This window comes from Erithacus rubecula (genome assembly GCF_903797595.1).
Source record: "Erithacus rubecula genome assembly, chromosome: 2".
NCBI classification, from domain to species: Eukaryota; Metazoa; Chordata; class Aves; order Passeriformes; family Muscicapidae; genus Erithacus; species Erithacus rubecula.
Genome location: NC_136685.1, coordinates 6,545,205 through 6,563,141, shown reverse-complemented (window position 1 = coordinate 6,563,141; position 17,937 = coordinate 6,545,205). Strand labels below are relative to the sequence as shown.

At 42.6% G+C, this 17,937-nt stretch overlaps 1 protein-coding gene across 3 annotated transcripts in view; it reads left to right on the top strand.

Annotated features, from left to right (window-relative positions):
* Nucleotides 1-14,106: 14,106 nt before the first annotated feature.
* The window catches only part of EVA1A (eva-1 homolog A, regulator of programmed cell death), a gene marked incomplete at its 3' end in the record, with an annotated part of 202,172 nt that continues 198,341 nt past the window's right edge, over nt 14,107-17,937 (top strand). Inside the window, exon 1 of one of the 3 annotated variants that reach the window (XM_079298047.1) lies at nt 14,107-14,390. In XM_079298047.1, coding sequence (XP_079154173.1) covers nt 14,291-14,390 — 100 coding nt within the window. In that variant the 5' untranslated portion in view covers nt 14,107-14,290. Of the gene's footprint in view, nt 14,391-17,656; nt 17,746-17,937 lie in introns of those variants that run through there. The other 2 variants (XM_079298049.1, XM_079298050.1) reach the window with 2 other exon arrangements.

Below are 17,937 nucleotides of genomic sequence, written 5' to 3'. Positions count from 1 at the left end.
CCCCATAACACCCCAATTTTAGCAGTCAAAAAGGCAGAGGGAAAATATAGATTAGTCCAGGATTTGAGAGAAATTAATAAAAAAATCATCGCTAGACATCCTGTGGTGTCTAACCCTTACACTCTGTTGAGTAAAATTCCCAGGGAACATGCATGGTTCACCACCATAGATTTGAAAGATGCCTTTTGGGCGTGTCCGCTAGCAGAAGAATGCCGTGACTGGTTTGCATTCGAGTGGGAGTACCCAGGAGGGAAGAGAAAACAACAATTAAGGTAGACCCGTCTACCTCAAGGATTTACTGAGTCCCCCAATCTTTTCGGGCAGGCTCTAGAAGAACTATTAGACCAGTTCACCCCTGAAAATGAGACACGAATCCTCCAATATGTAGATGATTTGTTAATATCTGGAAAAGAACAACAGCTAGTTAGAACAACTAGTATAAAACCCTTAACTTTCTGGGAGAAAAGGGTCTAAAAGTATCCCGGAACAAATTGCAGTTCGTTGAACCAGAAGTGACATACCTTGGTCATATAATTGGAAATGGATACAAAAAGTTAAGCCCCGAAAGAATTTCGGGCATACTAGCCATTTCGACCCCAAAAACTAAACATGACATTCGAAAACTTTTAGGCTTGTTTGGATACTGTAAATTATGGTTAGACAAATATACTCAAAGTGTAAAATTTCTTATGAAAAATTAGTAAACCCTGAACCCATAAATTGGACTGCACAAGACGAAAAACAATTAGAAGAATTAAAAGAGAAATTATCTTCGGCCCCAGTCCTAAGTTTACCAGATCTCACAAAGGAGTTTGGAACTATCACGAACACTGAAAGGGGAGTAGCGTTACGGTGGTACTAACCTCAGGAAATGGGGGGGTTGTCGAAAGCCAATAGCTTACCTCTCTAAATTATTAGATCCAGTAGCAAAAGGATGGCCACTATGTCTCCAAGCAATTGCGGCTGCTTGCAGTAATTTTTTGATAGAGGACGCACAAAAACTGACATTACAGGGAAAACTTAAAGTATATACTCCACATGATATTAAGACTATCCTCAGCCAAGGGGCCAGGCAATGGCTAACAGAAGCCAGAATACTAAATATGAAATTATATTAATGAATGCAAGTAATTTAGAATTGGCCACCCTCTAAAAGTATTAATCCGGCTCAATTTCTCTCAGGGGAACCCTTGCCAGAGCTAGAGCACAATTGCCTGGAGCTTATAAATTTCCAAACCAAAGTAAGGGAGATCTACAAAGTACACCGTTGCCATATGGAGAAGTATTGTTTACCGATGGTTCATCTAGAGTAGTAGATGGAAAAAGGGTATCTGGGTATGCAGTAGTAAAAAGAGCAGAAGGAAAAGAGCTAGAAGTGATAGAAAGGGGAAGCTACCATCCAATTGGTCTGCACAATGTTGTGAGATCTATGCGTTAAAAAGAGGTCTAGACTCATTAGAAGGAAAACCAGGAACCATTTACACTGATTCAAAATATGCATTTGGAATAGTCCACACATTTGGAAAAATCTGGGCAGAACGCGGGTATTTAAACTCAAAGGGGAAAGATTTGGTACATAAAACCTTAATAAAATCCGTATTAGAATCCTTGCTCAAACCAACAGAAATTGCAGTTGGGCACATAAGAGGGCACCAAAGGAAATACCTTAGAAGAAAGAGGAAATCGGTATGCTGACAAAATAGCCAAAGAAGTCTCATTAAGTTCCGAAGGGCATATAGAAGTCTTTAAATTAAATGAGATACCAGAGAAATCAGAAATTACAAAGCCCATTTTTAGTGAAGAAGAATTAAAGATAATAAAAAAGTTAGAAATACATCAAGGAAATCAAGGAGAGTGGGTAGTGAAAGATGGGCGCAAATTTTTAAACAAAAGTCTAGCCAGAAAGGTGTTGGCAGAAATCCATGAACTGACCCACTGGGGTGTTCAAGGATTATGTGACCACTTCCCTCAGAGAAAATTTTGTATTGGGATAATAATCTGGCTAAATCAATAACTAAAGGGTGTTTAATCTGCCAAAAAGCTAATCAAAAAGTTATGCGCAAAAATTGAATATGGGGGAAGGGAATTAGCATTAAGACCATTTCAAAGTGTTCAAATTGACTTCACCGAAATGCCCCAGTTCAAAAATATAAACATTTATTAGTTATTGTGGACCATCTTACCCATTGGGTGGAGGCCTTCCCCCACTATTAAAGAAACCTCAGAAGTGGTCATAAAAATAATCCTTGAACAAATTATTCCTAGATATGGATTAATTAATCACATCGATTCTGATAGAGGCCCACATTTACGTCACATATATTACATCGAGTCATTGAAGCACTGGGAATAAAAGGAGGTTGCATACTCCATGGCAATCCCCAAAGTTCCGGCCGAGTAGAAAGAATGACAAACCTTGAAAAATGTATTAACAAAATTAATTGAAGAGACCCAAATGAATTGGCTCAAATGCCTACCTCTTGCCCTATTACGCATTAGGACCAGACCGCGTGCAGACATAGGAGTTTCACCCTATGAAATGATGTGTGGGCTTCCCTTTTTAATTACCCCTTTTAGCTCTGCAAACTATCTAGAAGGAGAAGCTGGCCACCCAAGAGTATTTAAGAATCATTGGAAGAACAATAGAGCAACTAAAGAAAAAAGGATACCTGCCCCAAACCTCTCCTTAGATTCAAATGCTCATCAGATCAACCCTGGGGACTGGGTTCTTGTTAAATCCTTAAGTCACACATCTCTATCTCCTAGGTATGAAGGCCCCTTCCTAGTCCTCCTAACTACAACACACTGCTGTAAGAACAAAAGAAAAAGGTTGGACTCACATATCACAACATTAAAGGACCAATTCCAACCTCCCCCTGGTGAATCGGACTCACAGTATTTCAGCCAAAGGCACCTGAATGGACCATTACAAAAGGAGCTACAGACCTCCAACTTAAGTTTAAGCGAAGAAGAAAAAGACAGCTGAAAAGACTTAGACAGTTCCAATTTGAAAGCAAGTGTTATTGTACGCAGTTTATGTTAACTCTAGTTGTTGTTATAACGTTGTTGTTGCACACCTGCAGTAGTCTTTCAAGTTCCCAGTAGTTCACTAAAGTTCTTGTTGTTACAAAATTGCTGTATCATACATCCTTCTCCGATTGTAAGGTATCATTCAATCCTCTGTCGAAATCCTCAAATTAGAAGTTTGCCAAACCATAAAGGACCAATTCCCCTACAGAACACTTTCTAAAAACATCTAAATTAGTATAAAAAGGGGATGAGAGAACTCTGGGAAAGTAAAATCTTACCTAAGGGGAACCCACCTCCAAGAGGCAAGCCCGGGTGAGACTGAAAGCAGTTCATACCGGACTCTTGAGAGGAGTGTTGCTGGCCTTGCTAACAAATAACCTGATAAGCAGCGAAGAGGTTAAATGCAGCAAGTGTTACCATCGGATATATGATGGGGAGACCCAAGAGTCCCTAATAAGAATTCACACCAACGTGAATCCCAGCTGTTTCAATCATTCCCAGATCTCCACTTGTCAAGAAAGTGGAAAAAACGTATTGGATTGCTAAGAATACTGCCACTTTCGGCAGCGGTTGCTCGGAGAATGTCCTATAGGGGAAAGCCTGGTTTTGCTTTGAACATGAGAATAATCAAGGAGAATTAATAGATTTGATCAAAGAAAAACAATTAGTAATAAATACCAAAAAGGAAAACGAATTGGAAATACCTTTAGGGAAAAATTTATTCATAGATTTAGTTGAAAGAATTAGTAAAGAATTAAATAAACCAATTGCTGGGTATGCGGTAATACACAAATGTCTGAGATTGGCCATGGGAAGGGATCAGTTTAAGCCCATTGGAAATTCTAAATGGAAGCAAACTAACCAAACATCTCAATTACCTAAGCAAAAACAGAAGAAAGAACATGGATTTAAAATATAAACCTATTGGAGAAGAATGTATTAAAAGAGTTGGAAAACCCATATAGAACATTTGTAGGAACTATGCCCTGCAAAAGGTACCTAACTATAAAAAAGTCAATTATAAGGTGGATACCTAAGGAGCCAAACAAATATTGGACAATACACCAAAAGGAAAAAGGATGTGTTATCACGAAGGATATGATTTACATGAAATGTGCTGGAAAGAAAATAAATCCCTTTGGGGATTAGAGGATTATCCAAGTATTGGTCATGTTCCCACCGAAACCAACCAAACCTTTTGGACAGCACACCGAGTATCTATTCTGGATATGCGTAGACACTGCATATACCATCTTCCAGGAGATTGGGCCGGGAGCTGGTACAATTGGGATTATAAAAACCTTCATTCTTTCCTACTTCCCAAAAATTCGGGGTCTAAATTAGGAATTCCCTTGTACGATGATTTGAAAAGGGCTAACCGAAAGAAAAGGAGTATGATTAATTAAGAAAGTACTCAAAAATGGAAGGGACAAGTGTGGACACCTGAACGCATCATGGAAGTATATGGGCCAGCTACGTGGGCACAGGATGGGTCGTGGGGATACCGTACTCCCATTTATATGCTGAACCGAATCATCAGACTCCAAGCAGTATAGAAATAATATCTAATCGAACAGCCCTCGCATTAGACCACATTACCGAACAGTTAACTCAGACCCGAGCAGTGGTCTATCAAATTCGGCTTGCAGTAGATTATTATTGGCCGATGAAGGAGGTATTTGTGGAAATTTAATACATCCGAATGCTGCCTGGAAATTGATGATAAAAGCGAAGTAATACGAAACATATCTAAAGAAATCCGAAAATAGCATATGTAGGAAACCAACAATGGACCCCTCTAATGGACACTAGCTGGTGGGATGACTTCTGGTCCCTAAAAAATAAATGGTGGAAAAAAAGTAGTCTTTTTAGTTGCAAGTGCAGTCATAAGCTTTTTATTTTTACCATGCCTACTCCCATGCCTAATTAGGCTTATAAATACCACTATACAAACCAGTATAAGGAATATGACTGATCAAACGAGAGCTAAAATTTTGATGATCGGAACCCAAAACCCAGAACATGATTCAGCTAAAGAAATTTTAAACCAATTTCTAGAACTACAAAAATTATACCCCCAAGAAACCGAAAATTGTGATTTGATGCGGGTCAAAGACCCGATCAAAGAGAAAGAGGGGGGATTGTGGTAAAAAGTCTTAGCTGAAAACCATAAAAACAACATTGCTAGAAGAGTTAAAAAGATTGTTGCTTACCTTATCATTCTATCCACCTCATTCGTTGTTGGTTCTTTGATCAAGTTGTTATGTTCTTTTCCCCAGTTAAATGTAGTCCCTATGTAATTCAAACCCTGGTTTATTGTATTTCCCCTATCCCAGTTACTTCCTCCTTCCGCCCTTCCCCTTACCTCATTTCCGGCCTTACCATTTCCGCCCTTTCCCTTACCTCATTTCCGGCCTGCTGCTGCCTGCCTATCAAGTTAGCCACACCCTATATGTAAATCTCCAGAAGTTTCCCAGTACCACCATTACCGGAAGTTGTTGTTGAAGAAAAGATTCACAAAAATAGTCAACCAACACCGAACCCAAGTTCACAGATCATCTCAACTAACAAGCCAAGTCACCTGCAATATGTCCTTCGTAACTGTTTAATCACCGCAATCTAAAGGGCAGTTAAGAAGAATGACACCCCCAGACCAATGAGCCACTATTGAGATCTCGGACGTGTCCGTGAGGCTGAGACTCCCATCCCTACGTTCGTCGGGATCGGCAGGACCTCCTCCCGGCGTTGCCTGGCGGCAGCAGCAGCAGCAGGCGTAGGGCCTACTCCCTGTGACCCCCCATTAATAAAGAGCTGTTTAATAAAGGCCTTGGCCCTGCTACATTCATTACATACCTCATTCCAGAAATTGAAGGTCTTGTCCTCCAGAAACAGTCTGGAACACCTTGAGAACCTAAAGAGACCACTGATGTGCCCCTCCTATTTCCTGAGATGCTGAAAAAAAACAATTAAAAGGGATTATAAAAGAAACCCCATTCATCCTGAAAGGCAAGTGTAATCTAAAGACTGATGGGTGAACTCCCAGGTACCTTTACATTTCATAGAGTCAATATTTGTTCATTCTCCATTTATAACCCCATTACTCTCTCTAGGTGGGCAGGAGATTTCAAGGGGGACCATTTGTTTTTCTTGATTAAAGCATTAATGCTGGTGGTTTGTCATAGGTAAATTTTATCTACCATCTCAACCTCCATATGCAGTAGGAAAAGCAAGTAAAAAAAATTATGATCAAATTACTCAAAGTCGCAGCTTCTCATTATTTTTAACAAATCACTTCTGTTCTTCATTATTGTGTAACATTATTTTTTAACCTGAAGAGAAAATGTCTTTTATATCCTTTGTTTTGCAAAAGCCCTTTAGGAATCATAACATTATTTTCCACTGCACTGGCTCAGCTGTGTGCAGTACTATTGTGTGAAAATAGGTGGGAGAGAGAAACTGCTGCTTTGTCTTATGTCTTGTGTCTCACTTTGCTTCCCTCTGGACTCACAGAAGGGCTTTCACCTGAGAACTGGGCTTTACAAATTTTGGAGTCTGTGCCTCTTCTACCACAGGAGCAGCAGCAGCTCTGAACTCTGGCTTCCTAAACAAGCTGAAGAAGTTCTCAGCTCTCCTAGTTATTCACAGCACCATTTCTTGCAATCTTCTTTGGGTGAAAACCAAACTGCCTCAAATCAGAGTCCTTTTAATGGACAAAGCTGCTTTTCCTCTACTGTCAGAAGGTACATTTTACAGAAGGAACATTAGGTGGAGATGAGCTGGTGTGCTGTGTTGGGATAGATTCAGTGAACCGAAAAAAAATTTATTTTACCTTTCACTGTGGGAAAGGAAAAGGGAATTTGGTTAGTTATGCATGTACAAGATGGGGTTAGCAAGTGAAGCAAGAAATTAGCAGCAGTGTAGTAATAAATATAAGAGATTCTCCATGGACAGCAATACCTGAGATTGAGAATGAGCAGGGAAGGGCTGTGCATGAAACAGCACCCAGGGGATAAGTGCAGGGCAGTGCAGAGCACAGCACCAGAGTGTTGGGCAGGGAGAGGCTGCGAGGGTGATGCTGGCTTGTCAGTCTTCAAAAGGGATAGTTCAGCAAAAACTGAAAAACCTTTGGAGTCCAAGGGGCTCTAGTCTCTTTTTGCCTCTGCTGAGGTGTTTCTGAGGCAAGTTACTTGTGTTAGAAAAGCCATTTTTTATACTTATTTTATGTAGTCTCTGGATGCATGCAACCACTGAGCTATGCCCATACACACACAGCTCTGCACATAACAGTCCAGGAAATGCCCAACCTGGTGCACTATGACATGTGAAAATCTGTTTTAAAAAAGCTGTAAAAACCTGTAGAGTTTCCTTCCCTCCTCTGCATCCTTTGTAGCTGGTCTGGTCAGTAGCATTACCACATTAGGTATCAGTGATGTGTGAACCAGGAGCTCAAAAACAACACTGCAGCCAAATTTCAGTGTGAGCTTTCTGCAGTGGGAAGCATCTCCTGCCCTAGAAGCAAATTAACTGGGCTTCCCTAATGATGGTGTTGTGGCTACAGAGTGCTAGATTTGACTATCTTGGATTTCAATGCCCTTGTAAATTCCTTAGGTTGTTTTAGGTGACATAGTCCAGTGCTCTCTGCACTGCCCAGCACACCTGGACTTTGTCACTGGATAGTCTCTTGGGACCACTGTGAAAAAATACCTGGTGATATTATTGGCTTGAGAACTAAAAAGCATGTGAAAGCATATGTTACTTTTGAAATAGTCCTCTCAAATGGAAATTATTTAAAAGAGGAAAGGAAAATGTATGTTTAAGTGAAAGGAGAACACAAACCTGTTCCTCTTGCAAATGGTGGATGTACACCATTGTTGAATTTGCACTGATGCCAGTGACATTACACTTGGGATTGACTTTCCCCATTCAGCAGAAAAGCATTTCCTCTGATTCCCTTTAATTTTTTTTATCAGTTTGTGATTTGTGAGCTAGAGGTTTATTGTGTAATTTGCTGTCTGTACAAAACCAAGAGAAATGCCCTCTGCTCCGAGGCAATGAGAAATCTGAGGTGAAAGCTGATCTCTCTGAGTTATGTTGGAACCAGGGAAGACAAAAAGTTTTTTCATTGACTTCTCCAGATCAAACTTGAGCACAGTCTATGCTGAGTGCTCCTGAAGGAATGGTTCACCAAGGATATTACAAACTCCTGAAACACTGTTGGGTCTCTTAGAACATATCATCTGGTTGTGGTCATGCTGTCAAACTCCAAACCACGATTCCTTCCTGCATATTTGGAGTGGCCAAAGTTCCTGCCAGTTCCCAAGCCATGCTGAGAAATGTTCTGGATGCCAGGTGGCCTGGATCAAAAGTGAACCAAGGACTAGTCCAAAATGTGAGTGGCAGGGCCTGTGTTCAGACCCTTGTATGGTTCAGCCTATTTAGTATAGAGGTGGATTTTATGAAAAGGCTTTGTAACAATGCTTGGAAACAGTCCTTTTTGTGGGAAAGGTCTCTGGCAACACAAATGACTTTTCCAGTGTAAATTATTACAGTAGTTTCTATAAGGATGGGCTATGTGTAGAGGATGTGGTCCCATGGGGGACAAAAGAACCTGGGGGAGTGCTGAAGGACTCTCTTGTTGCCCTACATGCTAATGGCTTTGCATGCCCTCAGAGTGGAGTACAGAGGTTTGGGATAAATGCCCATGGTACCATTTTAAGGATGAATGCTGAGATGGTTCCTGTTTTTCTATCAAATAACATCAGAGCATGTTACTCCCACAGGACAGGCAGAGAACTTCTAGACAAGGTAATCTGAGAAACAATTCTGGTTCCCATGGAAATTTAGGACAATGTAAATTATTTTTGAGGGTTGATAGTAAAACAAGAAAAATAAAAGGGAAGAACCTAGTGGAGATCCAGATTAGAAGGGGTCTGTGACCTGAAGTGGCTCATGCCTGCATGGCAGCAGGATTGAGACAATTCTCCCTTGATTATCATAGGTGAGATAATAGGAAAAACATACTGCTGCTCACATTGAACCAGCTGGGTCTTCAAAGGCAAGACCAGTGAGGTCAGAGACAGGTATCTGCAGGTGCCAAATACAGCCTCTCATCTAAGAAGCACTCCCAGAGAGCTATTGAATGTACTGGTGGAAAGACAGAGGTGGAAAAGCCAGTGGATAGTAAAACCAGTCCCTACCATCATCCAATTAATGGAGAAACCTACCCAGAAAAAACTGTTAGAACAGGACTTATGAGTCAGGTCAAGTGGAGAACAGTTTCACTTTACAGATAATCAGAAGACAGTGCAGGTCCTGAAGGTCTCAGTGGACTTGTCTCTTTAAACCTTTATGTGACTTGTAGTGTACAAAGATCAAGTTGACTCCAAATTCCTGTTCTAATACAGTGATTAACTTGAGAACATTCTGTGCACAACTGGGCATGCCAATCCCATAAAAATCACCAGATTGCACAGTATCCTCTAACACAGAGTCATTATAATAAGGAGAATGCCAGCTGAGAGAAGTTTCAACACCAGTTACTTGGTGAGACAGGAGGAGAAAGTTTTTAGCTTTGTTGTGGATCACTTTGAAGTCTCCAAATATTTTACTTTTGACATTTTTGTGCATTGGAGGATTTTGCACCACTTTGTTCAGTGTTTCCCAATGTTTCAGTGGGATAAGTGCATCACTTGGGCTTTTGCTCTACACAGTATTAGGTTGAAGCACTAGCCCCACTTGAAACCTGTCCCAGTATGGAGCAAAGTCCTCCAGGTTTTATGTTCATTTTGTAAACTGTAGTGATTGAGTGACACAAAATGTAAAAACTTCAAAGGCTTTTCAGTTTGAATATTCTGCACAGCTGTTGTTTAGCATTGAATATGGAGAGAGAGGAGGATTTTACTTGTGAGATACTTGGTGTTGTATTGCAAAACTGCATTATGTGAAGTCGTCTGCCTTCAAATTGATGAAAGCAAACAGTACTTACTTCAATGAGTAACACCATCTGTTTTCATAAGACACTCTTAGGGGAAAGATTAAGAAAAAAAGGAAACAAAGAGCTGTACTCTGCTGGGAAGCATTGCTATTTTATATTGAAGCTCTGACCACCCAGCTTACATATATTTCTGTAGGTATAAATGCACATATATTTTGTTGTTAATTTACATTCATTTAGGAGGAATGAGGCCAAGTGGAAAGAGCTCTGGCTGGACTTAAAAAGTATTCAATATTTTCTTATCTCTGTCAATTTCCCCTGGCTGACATTAAAAAAGTAGTGACCTCAAACATATGACTGTTCTTTGTCCATGTGGGGACTGGCAGAATGCAACAGGGCCTTCTGGAGAGTGCTTTGAGACCTTGTGGAGAAAAACAGTAAGAAGTGAGTAATATTACTAGGGTTAGAAAGAAAGACTAGTCTTGAACATTTGTACTAATAAATCTGCTTGTGACTGTGTAAACAAACAGGGTTTCAATCCTATATCTGGTTCTCTAGCTGAGAACTATTCCCTCTTCTTCCCTCTTCTACAGAGCAACTTTTGGCTGTTGATGGTCTAATCAGCAAGGAAGAGGTTAATGGTGCTGGGTCAGTAAAAAATAGGAAAGCATTACTAAAAATCAGCCCTGGAAGGAGGCATGATTAGCACAAACAGCATTAAACTGGGAATCATCCTAACTGGGTCCATTCCCAATTACCAGTTATGAACTGGGCAATGTTGGGGTCACAGAACTGAATGACAAATTACTTCCTCTCTCACTGCCTCAGTTTCCCCAGCTGCAGTTGTACTTAACTGTGCTTTTGGAATTTGCATGCACGTTTCAGATATTACAGATATTATTTATGTGCAGCATGACAAGGAGAGGGTCTGCAAGAAAGTAGAAGAAAGTAGCATAGGAGGAGAGAAAAATGCACTTAAGTAACATAGTAAAAAAGGAGGACTGAGGTACAGCTGTTAAGCATCTTATACTTAGTGAGATTTCTCCACAGTTAATCTGGGGAGGGAAAGAGAGCAAATATCATTCCTCCAAGCTAAGATGTAATGCTGGACTGGATCAGTACTGGCCTATTCCCACTTCTGGGTGGCTTCAGGGACAAAGGATCCCAGAGAATGTGTATCATTGTATGTGTTATTACCTGTCCCCAGAGACTTATTTGAAGACATGGATGGATTTCAAGGGTTGCTACTCCTAAAATAAAGTTCCATTTTGGTGTTGCCTTGATTCATGTTTACCCCATGAGACTGTCCATGACAGACATCCTTTATCTGTGCTGTGCTGGGACAGGTGGCCTCTTTGCCTTCCAAACACAGCTGATGTTCCCACATGCCCCAGGGAATAAGGGCATTATGGAGATGGGCTTTAACTGAATTGTCTGTTTCTCAAAGGCAAATTTTTCTTTTCTTTCTTTTTGGCAAGAGTTGCTTTCTTCTTTCCTTTTGGAAGGCATCTGTACAGACTTACTTAAAAACAACCCCCTCAGAGGGCAGGACTCTGATGTAAACTTCCTCCCCTTTGGTTTGACTTTATTCACAATAACCTAAAGGGCTGCTCAAGCACACTGCCCATGTTTAGCCTTAAACCCTTTGTCACCAGTTTTTTTCCCTTCTCTATATACTGAGTCAGCCAAACCTAATTACCCTTTAATCAGTAAAATCAACACCTGCTAACAGGGTGGGCTCTTTTCAGCAAATAGTGCTTCCCTTTTCCAGAGGCTGATAAATTTCCAGGGGTCCTATTGTTTCTTTGTCCTGCTGATAAGGAGCTTTGACTGATAATCTGGTAATGAGCATGGTTATCTCATGCCTGTAAGACAGCAGTGGTGAATCTTCCTCTTGGCAAGGGCAGCAGAACTAGGTGAGACAAGAATCATACATAGATGCCAGGAGTCAAGTCTCTTGGTATTTTCTCTTTAAAACTTAGGTCAACCCTGGAAAAGTATGGGTCAGAGAGTTTGGCAGGTGGGATTAAAGTATCAGGTGAAATAAAGAACAAGGCAACCTGTAGAAGCTTCTGGGTTTTTAAAATCTTACTTAAGCAGTCCTCTGCAAAAAAGTAGAAATTCCTGGATTTTTAAATCTTGCTTAAGCAGCCCTCTGCAATAAAGTAAGGGGGCAGAATTGTCTGCAGAGAGAAGGGACTGGGGCTGGATTGTACAGAGCCTGCTGGACCTCAGGCTGTGTCTGTGCTGTCAGGGCAGCCCAGAGTCCCTGTCCTTGAGGAGACTCATCTGCAGCTTCACTGGAGACCCTCAGTGTGTGAAGAGGTGTTGTGGGAAGGAGGTGCTTAGATGCAGATCAGGCCAGAACAGCCTCTTGTTCCCATGGCCATGGACATGATTTGAGCTCCACCTCCATATTTACCACACTGCTCTCATCTGTGTGGCTGTTTGGACCTTGAGCAAGTGGCCATATGGGCAAAAGGCAAACAGGGCACTGGACTTACAGCTCCCCTTGGGGTCTGCTTCTAGTACAGAGACCATCTCAGGACAGACTTCTGGGGGAAAAATTACTCTGGGATTCATGGCAGCACTCTTGAAAATGTCTTTCGAGTATACTCAGGCAGTCAGTCTGATATTCATCTGAGAACAGCTGAAACATTGTTAGAAATTTCAGAATAAGAAATACTTCACAGGTTCACTGAACTCTGGGAAAAGCCCCAGAGCCCTTTGCACTGAAGTTTCTTACACTTGTTTTTACCTCTAATATCGATGTTTTTGGAGAGTTTCACTGAATTCCATGTGGATGAACAGGACAAAGGAGTAAAACCACTTGTGGTTTTCCTTGGATATTGCCATTGAGTTTATTTTTGCTGGATGGGAGTTGCAGCTTTGCTCAACAGCTGTGTGTGAGCTTGGCCCCATCTCCCCTTGGCAGCCCCACATAGTGCAGCTCCTTAGGTTTGAACATATGGATACACAGGCTGCTAAATATCTGATGTTGGCTTTGCCTGTGAAATAAATCCTCCTCTCTCTGCACCAACACTCAGCTATTGCCCTAGCCTGGATATGTGGGGTATGTCCATTATTTACATGCATACATATGCCTGAGCTGCAGCTAAGGCTGGTGACCAAAGCCCAGGACCTCCTTTGTACCCAGAGACAACAGAGTCCACCCATCTATCTGTGTGCCCAGTTCTCAGCTCTTTCAAATTAACATGATTGGTTTGATGCTGCTGGGATATGGATGAAAATCAGGCAGGATCAAATACTGGATGTGCTTCCAGGTGAGCTGGAGCCTTTCTTTAACTCTTCAGGGTGAGCAGTGCTCAATGAGCATCTAGGGCCATGCTAGCTGGAGCCTTAAATAATTGCTATGGAAGGAGCCAGGACTCCTGGATCTCAAGGCCAGGTTGGATGGGGCTTGGAGCAACCTGGTCTAGTGAAAGGTGTCCCTGCCTGTGGCAAGGAGACTGGAGTTAGATAATCTATACAGTCCCTTCCAGCCCAAACCATTTCATGATTGTATTGAAAAACCCTCTGTTGAGTTTGATGTAGGAAAGAGGAGTCCAGTGGGTTAGAGGGAGCCTGGCATGGCTTTCTGTTGTCAAAAGAAAGCAGCGTTTTGGATATGTGGCTGATACCAGTCCCAGTGCTGCAATGAGGTCCAGGAGGGTTTGATCCCTGGGCCTGTGCAAAGTCTCCTCCATTGTAGGATCACTCTCAACAGGGGACACAGAATTTTCCTGTCACCAGCCTGGCAGGACACTGCTGCTCACACTGATTTCAGCAGCAGCTACAAATACCCATCATACCAGAAATCCATGTGATTTCAGGTGCTTTGTTTTGTGCTCCCTCCTTTGAAAACTCTGCTCATCCTTCTGTCGGTCTACACAGAGAGACAAGAGCCCTGCATATCTAATCCAGCAATAGCTGAGCTCCTCCAGCCCAGCCCCCGGTGCGCCCCTTTCCCCGAGTGCCCCCCAGGGCTCGCAGTGCCGCAGCTGGACAGCGGCGCTCCGACAGGCTGCGGCACTTTTGGGCAGAGAGGAGCCTTGCAGGACCTGGGAACGCCGCCAGGGCTCAGGTAGGTCTGTCTCATTCGTCAGCCGGGATTCATTCACACACTGCCAGGGCTGAGTGTGTGTGTTTGTGTGTGTGTGTGTGTGTGTGTGTGTGTGTGCCGAGTGCTTTCCTTCCCCGCCGCTGGTTGCGAGCTTTCCAAGCCATGGGACTAACGCTGTTCTCCGGGCGATGAGGAGGGCTGGCCAGGGGCAGAAACTGCTTTCCTTTCCTCTGGAAGAAAACAAGCCGTGAGGACACCTAAGGATGTGCTGCCCAGATGTGTTTCCCACCTCCACCTTCCTCCTAGGACTCATGTGCTTGACAGCTTTCAGCAACTTTGCCGGGACTTCTGCAGACTTCTCAGGTAGGGAGAAGCGCCGATCCTTTCGTGTGCTGCTTGTGCATGGGGGCTCTTATTCCAGTGCTCACGAGCAGATCTGGGGAGTAATCTTAATCTTTTAAAAATAAGCCGAAGATGAAGTGTTGTCTTCTGTAAGAGGATTTTGAGTTTCTCAGAAACCTTGCTCAATAATTAGCAACACTATTTGAAAAGAGTTAGTCTAACTAACTTTGGGAACAAGAAAAAGAATAGTGTTAACTTGTGTAAGTTTGTAACAGGAATGGTATTAACCTGTGTAAGTTTTTAGCAGGTTTTGTGTTGTGTTTCTCGTAGGGGTAAAAAGAGGTGGATTAGAAGACTGGTAAGGTTTAGGACATAAATTAAAGCTAACATAGCAAGCCTAAATTATTTTGTAGATGGCCAGATTCCCTCCTCCTAACATATAGCTCCTGATTGTTGTAAAACCCCCTGAGCTGAGATAAAGGAGGTGTGTGCACAGAACAAATTATATTCTGAGCCTGTGTTTTCTTAAGCTGCATGAAAGTGTCTCATTTATTAATATTTTCTAGTCTAAAAATGTTGATAGCACTTCTTTTGAGTCATACACAGCAGGTGAGTACCCAGCACTTTGAAAATCTGGAGTCCCATGTAAGTTTTATAACTCTATAGCTGCATTAGTCACTTTAAAATTGTTTCTGCTTCTGTTCTTTCTGGATGTGCATGTGGATCTGAGAAAACGTAACAGATTTCATTTTGCAAGTTCAGCAGGGCTGTTCAGTTTGCTTGGGAGTGCCCAGTGAGGGCCACTTTTCTTTTAGGATATTGGTTCTAATTTTGGGTCTTAGTGTGAGGAACTAGCCTGGCATACTCTTTAGGGCTGTTTTGAAAAACTCTTGTAGTGGATAAGAGCTGCCAATTATAGTTTGCTGATGAAAAAGTGTCATTTGCAAGAGTTGAACCTCACTGGACTTGGGTTTCAACACATCCCAGCACTGCTGCTCACTGCCTGGGAGTGTGCTGTGAGAAATTTGTGTTAGAAAGGAGGAGCTTGTGGTGGAGGGTGGGGGAAAGAATATATACGGTAGCTGAGAGTCTTAATGTGAATTGAAGGGGGCTGGCTTGCCTGTGATTCAGTCTCTTTTAGGGGCACATCAGTCCTGGGGGCTCCCATTCAAGGCAGATCTGCCTCTGAATGGAAAGGACTGAGGCATTTCCCTGTTTCCAGTGTGCTTTTATCCTTTTCTTGGCACTGAGCTTTCTCTGTGCTGCTGCTTGCAAGCAAGTTGATGCAGAAGGGGTGCATGGAGTGGGCAGGATGGGTGAAAATGCTGCAATGGGGAAAGGAGTTGTCTTTCTGAAATGCAGATAAAGTTTTCCCAGCCAGGCCAAATTGCTAAGTGTTAAAATGTGTACAGGTGTCCCAGGGCAAAGGTGCTTTACATTGTGTTTGTACAACATAGCTGGAACAGGGGAAGGAAATTTGATAGGCTTCAGTGGTGCTGGCAGGAGGAGCAGATGCTGTTCTTCTAAAAAAATGAATAAGAATGTTGCTGATAACAAAGCTATGTTTTCTGTAGCATCCAGCTGAACTGTCATGCTTTGGGAGGAGAGGGGTGGCTTATATCCCTGTGTATGTGTGTGGCAAGGCTGTACTCTGAAGCAGGGGTCTGCAATCCCAACAGCACAACCTCCTATGAGTTTCCATAACTGTTGGAACCTTCTGCCAGGTCCAACCTGTTTTCTGATAGCAGGCTTGGCGAATGTCCCCAGTCTTACTGGACTGACTGTACCTTGCAGGACAGGAAACATGATTTGCTGCAGGAAAGGGCTGTACCCAGAGTGTAACAGCTCAAATATACTTTTGTAAGCTCAGGAGCTGAGTAACCACAGGATGAAAGAGGGTGGGAAAACGTAGAGCATTTCCCAAATAACACTCTATACTTTCCCAGCACATATTTCACTGACCCCATTCACCTCCCTCCAATGCATGAGGTTTTGCAGCATGTGCCTCTCTGAAGGAGCAGCAGCCCTGGTACCTGATGGAGCATCTTGTTTGTCACTGTTATCCCTATAAGTGAATTGTCAGCTGCCTTAAGGAATGGAAGGGGGGCAACCTTCTAACATTATTTGACTGTAAATTTTTCTGGCCTGTTACACACTTTTCTGTACTTCAGCATGTTCTGAATTCTTCTCCAGCATGACTGGAACTGAGCAGGTGACCATCTTTGGGGAAGACTTATAGCTTTACTTTAGCCCATCCCACCTAGAGGTGGAGCATCCAAAACATAAATTGCCTGCACCCCATGGAGATGAGTGGATTTGTACTGGATATTACTGCTGAGCACTGTAAGGCTTTCTGTGATCCCACAGAGGTTTCTGCTGCAGTTGGTGCTGCAGGGAGATGACACAGCTCTTTGGGGTGTAAAGGCTTTTCCAACTTGCAAATTAATAGTAGTATTGTCCAGAGACAGCAGCTGATGCTCTTTGCGGAAGAATGGGGGTTTAAGCTCAGTCCTCTAGACCTTGTACAGCAGCAAAACCTCTCTGGCTTCTCAGAGAGGCTTCTTTGGTTTGACTCAGCATTATCAAGGACATGCTGCTGTTTGTAATAGGTCACGGCTGTGTGGATCCAGCCCTGGAAGGAAAGCTCAGGGTCAACCAGTCTTGAGCTCTTAGCAGATGATAAGTCACCTGACTCTCATGCTGCAGTTCTGCAACAGGGCTGGATAATAGACTTACCAAGAACTTCACACCCAACCACATCCCACTGCTCCCAGTACTCTCCCATTGGCTGGGTCTTCAAGGGATGTGTCTCTCAGCTGCAGGAAGGCTTCATTTTCATGTAGGTTATGGCAAGGCACACTGGGAAGATGCCCAGAGATGTGGTTAACTGAGTCTCAGCTCTCACAAGAGAGCACAAGCAGGGCTGAGCACAGTCTCACACTGGGGCTCCATCCCTCCTGTTTGAACAGCTTGAACACCACAACATGAACATGAGCAGTGCATGTCCTGCTGGGGACTGGTGCAATCTGAGATGTAAGAATTCCAATTCCTTTTGAGTGAAGTATTTGAACTATGTGAAGAGTTTTGAAGTTGTTTTCTTTAATAGTTCTTTAAACATTGATGTTTGCAGCAGGGTGTGGGGGTAGGAAGCAGATCCTGAGGGAGAGAGTGGAGTTATCAGGCACTTTGCAGCCACTTCTTAAGAAGACCTGGACTTTTTCTCTGTGGCTGCTTGTAGAATGGACTCTTGGTTTAATCTCATTCTGTGATCTCTTCTTGTGCTCAGGACTCTTTGAAGGCTTAGAACCTGCTGTCTTGATGTGTCATTTACTCCTTACATTCAAGGTGATACTTGAGGACTGTGATGAGGTGTGGGGTAAGAATCTGGTATTTTGAATCTCTGTACATTAACCATAAACCTCTAGTCCTAATCTCAGTGGCAGCAATGAATTCTACAAAATCCTTGCTGCTTGATAAAACTTCACCTTAATTTTAGGCCCTTTCTAATTTTATTGAAAGTCCAAAACAGAGCAAGGCCCTTGCCCTGCCAGGGCAAGTTATGCCTCCT